Consider the following 9,581-nt stretch of genomic DNA (forward strand, 5'->3'; position numbering starts at 1 on the left):
GTCATCACTGTTAACTTTTTAGTAGTTGAATTTCAGTCATCAATCAAAGAGGAAGTGAACTAGTCTTCAATGGAAACGACGAAACGACGACGTATTGGGCTTATATACGATGAAAGAATGTGTAAACATTCTGATCCAATCGATGAGTACCATCCCGAGAAACCAGATCGTATTCGTGCTATATGGAACAAACTTCACTCTACTGGAATTACTCACAGGTCTATATCTTCATTTTTCCTTGTGATTTTATATACACTCAGACCTCTCTATAAGCATGTTTTTCTCGGAACAGATTTTTTATGTTTTATTTTACCTCTCTATAACAGCTTTTGACTTGTAACAGCAAAAGTCAACTTTATAACAATAGCTCTTTGTAAAATTAACCTGATATCTTCTTTTTCTGGTAATGTAATGATTAATCATAGTTATAGGAATAGAATCTCTAAGATTATCAATAATAGGTTTAGAGATTGTGACCTTTTGATACTTTAATAAGCTATTTATGACAAAGAATATATATATTTTCATCATTAAAAGATTTCCCTTCGTTATACAAGGTGTGATTAAGCTTAGGATTTTGCAATTCAAAATGAAAAATTAGATTTTGTTTGACTGTAATGGGAAATATTAGCGGGTGATTGTATTTTTTTTTTTTTTTTTGTTTCAGATGTGTTGTTATGGATGGAAAGGAAGCAGAAGATAAAGATATAGCTTTGGTACATTCAAAAAATCACATTGATTTGATTAGAAATATAAGTTCAGAGAAAATTGGCTTAAGAAGAAATGGAATTGCTGCCAAGTTTAGCTCCATATATTTCAATGAAGGCTCCTCAGAATCAGCTTATCTTTCTGCTGGTTCTGTCATAGAGGTAATTACTCGTCTTTACTACTTTCTCTGTTTTAATTTGTTTGTTTTACTTTTCTTTTAAGTCTGTTTGAAAAAAGAATACCTCTTTACTTTTTTGGCAACCCCTTAATTCCAATTTTCTACATGTCATGTTTAAGACCACAAGATTAAAGGGGATTTTGGTATATTCTACATATCATTAATTTAAGACCACAAGTTTCTTTATTTTCTTAAACTCCGTGTCAAGTCAAAACCAGACAAACAAATTGGAACGGAATGAGTATTTCTTTTTCTGATCTGTAAGAAATTTTTGTATTTCGTTGACTATTATACATGTAGTCTTCTTTTTAGTTGAGGATTTGGTGGGAGAGGTAAAAACTTTACGCAATTAAGCATATCTTGCTAGCTGCTCTTTGGATACTGTATTGTGGAGCTTTGTTTTTTGGATAATTATTTAACTTGCTTTACTGATCCATGATATTGGTGCATCCATGATATTGTTTAAAGCTTTAATCTTGAGTGTACAAAATAGGTTGCTGAGAAAGTTGCCGAAGGAGAACTAGACTCGGCCTTTGCTATTGTCAGACCTCCTGGACATCATGCAGAAGAAAATGAACCAATGGGATTTTGTTTGTACAACAATGTTGCTGTAGCAACACGTTATCTCTTGGATGAAAGAGTAAGAGTTAGTTTCAGTTGATGAAACTTTAGGTGGATTCAAATCTTTGATCAGTTTTGTGAATCAACTCAAAGGTTTTACATATAGTCCGATTAATTTCCTTGCAGCCTGATTTGGGGATTAAGAAAATTTTGATTGTTGATTGGGATGTCCATCATGGAAATGGCACTCAAAAGATGTTCTGGAAGGACCCTCGAGTACTTTTCTTTTCTGTGCATAGGTACGTAATTGCTGTTTGCGTTGCATTCAAATGTAGTACTCTAGGTAGAAATAATCTAGAGCATTGAGGAAAGAGTTTTGTCTCAAACTTCATCCATCTATATTCTCTCATTTCTACACTCCTTGTATAGTCTTTATGGTATTTCTCTAATGCATGAGGCTCTGGGATGTAAATATGCTGACAAAGATGATTATTTGTCTAAAAAGATGTTGAATTTAGTCTCATATGATGGATATTTTTTGTATCATTTATCGTGTTGATAGGCACGAATTGGGAAGTTTTTATCCTGGTGGTGAAGGTGGGTCACATGTCATGACTGGTGAAGGGCCAGGAGCAGGATATAATATAAACGTTCCTTGGGAGAATGGCGGATGTGGTGATGCAGACTACCTTGCGGTGTGGGATCATATCTTGATTCCTGTTGCCAAAGAATTTGATCCCAACATCATCCTGATCTCTGCAGGATTTGATGCAGGTTAGCTAGAGCTTGGTGTTATTCCGTGTGTTTCCCTCATCTTCAATTTTCGTTTTAAGGCCTTTTCAGCAGCTTATGGTATTGCTATTTCTTGGTTACCAATGTGTTGATTCTTATTGATGTCTGCGTGGTATAGTGTTTGCTTGAACTTTTTATTTTACTCCTAAAAAATCATTTTCCTTGTACTTGATCTTGTTAGTTTCATGCTGGTTGATGCCATGTCCTTGTAAATGGAAAAGATGGTTGTTTTTCATACAACATGCCTTCCAAATATCTATCTAGTATTGAACAACACTAGGATCTTGGAACATGTGCGTACTTGGAAAAAATTGCATGATTACTCCTATTTGTATTTTCAGACAAACCCTTTTCATTTTTATTTAAATATTTAACCCTTTTCATTAGTATAAGTCTGGCAGAAGGGAACAACTTCTGAATCCTACTGTCATGAAAAACTAATAGCGCTTGTTTAACTTCTAGCTCGTTAGGAATGGGATTCCTAAGACTAAGACCAGTAATACCGTAGAATATGATCGGAAAAAATTACCTCTAGAAAACTCCTTTTTAAGGTCTTTCTTAAGGACTTGTTTAAAGTGGGTTAAAATCTCATTTCTTATAATAGAAGTAGGATAGTAAATCTAAAAGGATTGGGGCATAGATACTAAAATTTATGAAAAAAAGGATCTGCTCTGTCTTTAATTGACTATGCCTAACAATTTTGATTTAGAAACCTATCTTGTACATCTGTTAAGATATGTTTTGGAGATTGATTTCCTATACACGTGTTGGTTCTTGAATCTTCAGTAGCTTTCTTGTCCAGACCATTTTTAATTGGATACCAATCATAGCTAAAATGGAGTAGCTTTGGCAACATGAGACATAGTAAAATTCCCTAACAAACAATTTAAATTACTGTTTTAACTCTTTACTCACGCGTATTTGTTGATTTCTATTCAAATTAGCAATAATAGTCTTTTTGCAGACTAGTCTGATTCAGGAATCTGTTAACAGTTCTGATGTTTTGATGTGAATAGCTATTGGTGATCCTCTTGGTGGATGTCGTGTTAGTCCATACGGGTATTCGGTAATGTTGCACAAGGTGAGCTTTAAACTGTTTTTAGTAGTTGTGAATTTGTTGTTCCATAGTCTTTGCTTTTCTTCTGTTCTTTCCTCCTGCAATTTATCCAATTGCATGTGAATTATGCTCTTTCTTTTTCCTTTATTATGATTTGTTTCTGTTAAGAGTACATACTTAGAAACTTTAGTTACCTTTTTTATTTGCATATTTTAGTTGTTGGAGTTTGCCGGAGGCAAGATTGTAATGGCACTTGAAGGTGGATATAATCTGGAGTCTATAGCAAATTCTGTCCAAGCTTGTATTGAAGTGCTATTACAGCAAAAACCGATTGTTGGATCTTCTGAGGCATATCCATTTGAATCCACATGGCGAGTGATACATGCTGTAAGGATGTTTCTGCCATAGCCCATTGACCTATTTTTCCCTGCCCTTTTAGTATCTGTTTATCTAATTCATAGCTAGAAAGCATCTTCCTGATTGATTTTTGTTTCAGTGCGCCAAATTGCCTACACGTTAAGATTTATAGTTTGGCCTTACGGTTTAAGGCTTGTGCTTAGTTTTTCATTGTACACCATAAATGTGTTCAGGTACGTGAAGAGTTGAGTTCTTTCTGGCAAACACTTGCAGAGAGATTACCGGAGAAGGTAACTAGCATGAGAACTCCTTACGTTCAGGTCATATTTCTTGTTCTTGTTATTTTAGTATGATTAATAAAAGTAATTTCTCCAGCGCTAATCGTTGCGGCCTATATTAGAAATACGGAAAACACTGTGAGAGAATTGAAATATTTACTTTTTGAGTTTTTATTTGTTATTATTATAAAATAAGAAAATCGTTGTTTAGATTAAAAATATATATATATATATATATATATATATATAGTTACAATGAAAAACAAGAAATAGAAGAGATGGCCAAAAGTTTGTGATGCATGGAGTCATATGGTGTTGGGTTTAGAAAATTCTAGCATATTAGGAATTGTCTGTGGTAGCCTCAATGTTCATAAGAGGCACCTGGTCCCATTGACGTTCTATTACCGATAGAGATAGATGAAACTATCAGTTGGAATGAAATGATGATAAGAGTGGTTTGAGCGGAGCCTAGCATTGATGGAACTTGAATTGCTAATATAAAATGGAATTGTTGCATTCTTTGTCGTTGATTACAATAATGTCATTTTGTCAATCGTAGTAGTTAAAAACTCTTTTGCCGGGCTCTATTTTTTTATTTTCATGTCTTCGATGGCAAGTCTCTAGTATGGTGGCTCAATAAAATTATTGGCCTAAGCTAAATTCTAATTAGAGGCTTATGTTCTTTTTTTTCTTCATATAGTATAATATCCTTGAAAGACATAAAACCAACTTCATATATTAATAGTATTACTATTATTTATATTAGTACGGATTAATTCAAGCTAATAAAGATGTAATTCATGTATTTGCAATAAAATCTATTGGATGTTGTACAAAATTTTATTTACTGATATGAAAAATGTGAGTAGTTTAATTCAAAATTCTAAAATATTTTACTATAAAGGTAGACAGTTTTTCTTTCTTTTTTTCTTCTAAAGATTTTTTCCCTTTTTACTTTTTCTTGCAAACTTCAATATTGTCTAAGCGAAAATAAAATCATAAAATTAACTATTTATTATTAAACAAAATTGGGGCCTCAAATTTTTGAGGGCTTAAAGAAGAGACTTTACTAGCCTACCCCTTGAGCCAACCCTGCAGTGGTATCGTTTTGGTGTCATGATTCCTAAGTTCACTGGTTGAAGTGAACTAACTAATTAGGAGTTCAGTTCCTAGAATTAGTTCTGGCAAGGCCTTGTGCAGGACTTAAGGTATGAGAACACACATACTAACTAATGGATGCATTGTGTGCAACAGTGCAAGTATCAGTTGGATATTGACATTTCGGATGGATTATTAATCTTTACTTTTTTTCCCAAAATAAATGAGTTTTTCATTTAGAATGTGTTCCTCGGGGAAACTTATGTAGGAAAAATTCTTGTTGCTCCTTTTACTTTAATTTCATTTCAGATTCTTCTCATAGATGCTGTAAACTTGTTTCTGCATTAATTGTAGTAGATTTTGTTACTTTTACTTCAGGTCATTAGCTCTGAGTCTGAAGATGAGTATGATACCACTCCTCAGAGGGTATTGCAAGATCTGAATAAGGATATTGAGAATATAATACAACCATTTTCAGACCTGAAAGTTAATGATGGTACAGGCATAGCAAGTATAATATTATTTTACCTTGCAAAAAGTTGCTCTTTTATCTCTGAAGATGGATTTTAATGATCTTTGATTTTACGCAGGTCAAGCTAGCACTATTTCTCACACCTGGAGGGCAGAGCTTTCAAAGATTGATATATGGTATGCCACATTTGGGTCAAATATGAATCTATCAAGGTTCCTTTGCTATATTGCAGGAGGACAGGTATAGCTATGATGCTTTCTTTGAACTGCACATCTTCATTATAAACGTTCTGCGTCATGGAGTAGTGAGTTGTGACACAAAATTAAACGGCTACTTTTGATCACTTCCTCACTAAATTTTTGCCTTTATTCTTCTTGAACCTCTACAACCTCATTTTCCTTCTTAAATTTCAGAATGATCTTAAAACTTGTGTCATGCAAAAACTGAATACTTGTGTTCTACAGTAGTAAGCAAAAATGCAAAAACTTTTCTAATTGTTGAGAAATTTCTGAACAATTTACCAAATATAAAAGTTGAACTCATAGACAACCCCCTAAACCGGTCCTGATCTTTCATTCAGACACCTCAACTGAGGCCATGACCTATCGGCCACTAAATGTCTATGCAAAATGTACCTACTAACCCCTTCACGGGAAGACAATCAAGAAAGAACGAGTGTGCAGCTCACACGCAGGTGACGTTGCAAAGAAGCCGATTAAAGAAAGACATGTAGCTTTTAATCCTAAGTAACACTTAATTAAAAATTTGTTATTCTTCTTCCCAGAGATAATCCTCAACTCATCTCTTTCTTCCTCTTCCTCATTCAGAAAATAAAAATAAAAATGGCATGCCTAGTTCTCATATTTTCCTGTAGTTCCACAATCAGTTTTGCTGTTCAGTTGTCCCTTAGGAACTTCTCCTTCAAACAATTGTAATGGACAATTTTATCAACAGGGACCATTTCAAGGTGGTATTTTTTACAAGTTAAAGGGGCTATGTATGTATTCAGCTAAAAGAAATACGAACAGTAACCTAGTCCAATTAGAACTGAATGATTGAAAACATTTCTCACTAGGATTAATAATGTAGAATGTTTGCCATGCATATTGCCAACTTGAAATGGTCTTACATAGTTGGTCATAATAATTCCATTAAACTTTAATGATTCTCAATTAGTCAGGCATCTTATAAAAAGAAACTAGAATAATGTTAAGCTGAGATCGATGCGGGTGAAAGTCTAAAGAGTATTCAGTGTGACTCTGTTCTTTTTATGCATTTCATGACAACAAAATAACTTCCAGGTGGAAGGCATGCAAAAGCCATGTATTGGTTCATTGGATAAAAGCAAGCCAAAGGAGATCACATGGAAAACTTTTCCTCATCGTCTATTCTTTGCTCGTGAGCGTACAGCTACATGGGGTCCGGGTGGGGTTGCTTTTCTTCACCCTGAAAGCAACAGTGATGAAAAATCTTACTTGTGCCTATATAGGATAACGTATGTCATTCTTTCCTCTGTCTGAAAGGATTCTCCTTATTAGGAGTTTTCCATTTTGCTGGCATTTTTGAGTGAAGACCTTTGTCGACTCTTGCTGATTTGGAATTATAGCTTAATATTCTTTTTTCTCTTTTACAGGCTTGAGCAATTTAATGATGTTTTACTTCAAGAGAATGTTTCAAGCTTTGATATGAATTCCCCTTTGTTTGACATGAATGGCTTACAATCTATTGAAGACACAAAATGTATTTCAGCGGAGGCTGTCAAGGTGATATTTTAAGCTCTGTATTTTCTCATGAGTGTTATTCTCTACACTTCCATATTAATATCTCAGATAGCTAGACTATAATGGTTCAAAAACTATAAGATCCGAATGGGCATAAAATATAGCCATCTTCATAAAAATAAAAAAAAAAGAGCATAAAATATAACCATATTTTTGCTTCTAATTACTCCCTCCGTCCCAATTTATGTGGCACCATTTGACTTGTCACCGAGTTTAAGAAAGAAAGGAAGGCTTTTGAAATTTGTGGTCCAAAACATGTTTTAGATATTTGTGCGGCTGTAAATCATCTCATAAAGTTAAATCGTTTCAAAATATAGAAAGGTGACATTCTTGTTGGGACAAACTAAAAAGGAAAGTGTGCCACATTAATTGGGAGAGGGAGCAGTTCACTAATAAACATTCCAGGGTGTATTTGCTAATACAGTAAGGTATTGGGATAGAACAATACTATTACAATGTGATGGATGGAAAATTCTAGCCTTAACAGTGAAGAATAAGAAGTATAAAGGAGGAAGATTGTGGTAGGTTGACAGCCAGCTAAAAATAGTTAAAGTATTGATTAATCCTCTTAGTAATCAATTCGTGAGGATGTTCTCTCCTGGGCATGCGTTACACCTGTATTACAAGTTAACCATGTAGGGATAATGGCGAGATTTAGTGAACCCTGAATTTGCTGAACAACTTATTTGCTATTGAAATGAAATGGACCGCTAGAGCATAATGGATATAACTGACTACTGTTAACCCCAACTGATTTAGGATAAAGAGGTAGTTGATTGATTGATAGTAAAAGATGAGGAGTATTGCCTTAAAAAAGAATGTAAAAATCTTGGGGCTACAGTATGGTTAGCCTTTCGTGCATCAAACACATCAAAGCTTGATAACAGGATAAATCCAAGCAATCAAATATGAAAGATGGCCTCATTGGATTAGCTTATATTGTGCTTTGGCATACAATTCCTTTTCTTCATCTTTATAGCTTTTCACTCGACTTCTGGAGTGACCAGCTATTTGGGTATCCACGTGTGACTTATGTGTAATTGATGAATATTAACTGATCTTTTGGGCACTCATTTACCCACTTACTAATTGTATCTTAGCTGAAATTTCAACAAAATGTAGTCTTATGCAAGGCTCTGCTTAATTTCAAGGAGACCCTAGTGAAACTACTACATTCTGATGAAAAGCAGGGCACTGTTTTCCAACTCTAGCCTGTGTTGTCAACTTATCAAGAAAATATCCTATCTTGGAGACTTTTTTTTTCATTTGAGAAATAGTTGTTTCCCTTCCAGTAGTGTTAATTCTTATCCCCTGCCCTAGATGTCTGGTCTTTGCTTGACATAACTCTGAGCTAGATGGGTTTTCTTATGGTATAATTTTGCTGGACTTTCATGTAGAATGGCTGGTACCATAATGTGCTTTACCTGGGGAAGGAGAATGGTATTCCCATTTTGACAATGACGTAAGCTTGTTGCCTTTTATTCTGTATGCTCCTTCGTATATGCATTTTTTCGTCCAACTGAATCTCATCCAGCACGTTTCTTCTTCTCTATCAGATGCCGACTCTCAGATGTTGAGAACTTCAAATCAGGTAAAGTAAGTATGTGCAAACCATGTAAAGAATATGCCAATACTCTAATTAGAGGGTTGGTAGAAGGAAAGCAGCTTTCGGAAGAAGAAGCCACCGCTTACATACAAGAAGCAGCTAATAGACCATTGTGACTGAGGTTTGCTGCTTGTTTGTTTATACAGTTGCGAATTCCGAGTGCAGTATGGGGTAGAGGCTAGGTAATTATGTGACTACTATGCCTCGGAACATATGCTCCAGAAATGTTATTTGTACCATTATATTTTGAGGAAGCAACTTCTTCCCATGTTTTTGGCAGGGTGTATGTAACTTATAAGATCGACATAGGTTTTTGCCTATGTAAATTGTTCTCAGCGCCCCTCTATGATACTGCTCTTGTTACAGTGTTTTGGCCTAGCAGTGAAATGTAGTTTGTCCACAGACTTAAAAATGATTATTCTGGTCATGTCCGTTGAAAATTTGCCGATCGGAAGCAGATGCGGTACATGTGAATGTGTGTGTGATGTTCTGTTATATAGAACTTTGCAAGTGCAAGTGGTATTCAATTATGATGCAGTTGCACTGATATTCATTTTTCGAGTCATCAAATGTCGGAATTTGGCCCTCGTTCAAGTCATAAGGAGGCTGAGCCACTGCAGCCTCAAAAACAATTCTCCAATGTCATACTCCCTTCATTTTATTTTTACTTGGCACTCCCCTTAGAAAGTAGTC

The 9,581-nt window shown here is 34.9% G+C and overlaps 1 protein-coding gene across 2 annotated transcripts; it reads left to right on the top strand.

Annotated features, from left to right (window-relative positions):
* On the top strand, nucleotides 1-9,330 carry LOC132055752 (histone deacetylase 5). 2 transcript variants are annotated; one of them, XM_059447720.1, is made up of 14 exons: nucleotides 1-218; nucleotides 668-869; nucleotides 1,380-1,526; nucleotides 1,634-1,746; nucleotides 2,010-2,221; nucleotides 3,256-3,320; nucleotides 3,513-3,683; nucleotides 3,887-3,973; nucleotides 5,408-5,540; nucleotides 5,620-5,741; nucleotides 6,803-6,996; nucleotides 7,135-7,264; nucleotides 8,680-8,744; nucleotides 8,839-9,330. In XM_059447720.1, exons 1-14 carry the CDS (start codon nucleotides 70-72, stop codon nucleotides 9,002-9,004), a joined length of 1,956 nt encoding a protein of 651 aa, XP_059303703.1. In that variant the 5' UTR covers nucleotides 1-69; the 3' UTR covers nucleotides 9,005-9,330. The 2 variants fall into 2 exon arrangements, with proteins under 2 accessions (XP_059303703.1, XP_059303704.1); XM_059447721.1 differs by having other exon boundaries at nucleotides 2-218; nucleotides 5,408-5,525.
* The last annotated feature ends 251 nt before the right edge of the window (nucleotides 9,331-9,581 follow it).

Source organism: Lycium ferocissimum, chromosome 5, assembly GCF_029784015.1.
Source record: "Lycium ferocissimum isolate CSIRO_LF1 chromosome 5, AGI_CSIRO_Lferr_CH_V1, whole genome shotgun sequence".
NCBI classification, from domain to species: Eukaryota; Viridiplantae; Streptophyta; class Magnoliopsida; order Solanales; family Solanaceae; genus Lycium; species Lycium ferocissimum.

What these genes read in the sequence shown, in the direction of transcription:
- LOC132055752 (XM_059447720.1), top strand. Translation starts at nt 70, where the DNA reads ATGGAAACGACGAAACGACGACGTATTGGGCTTATATACGATGAAAGA. An exon ending in CTTTTCTTTTCTGTGCATAG is followed by an intron (nt 1,747 to 2,009) that starts GTACGTAATTGC and finishes TCGTGTTGATAG; the next exon opens with GCACGAATTGGGAAGTTTTT. An exon ending in ATTCCCATTTTGACAATGAC is followed by an intron (nt 8,745 to 8,838) that starts GTAAGCTTGTTG and finishes CTTCTCTATCAG; the next exon opens with ATGCCGACTCTCAGATGTTG.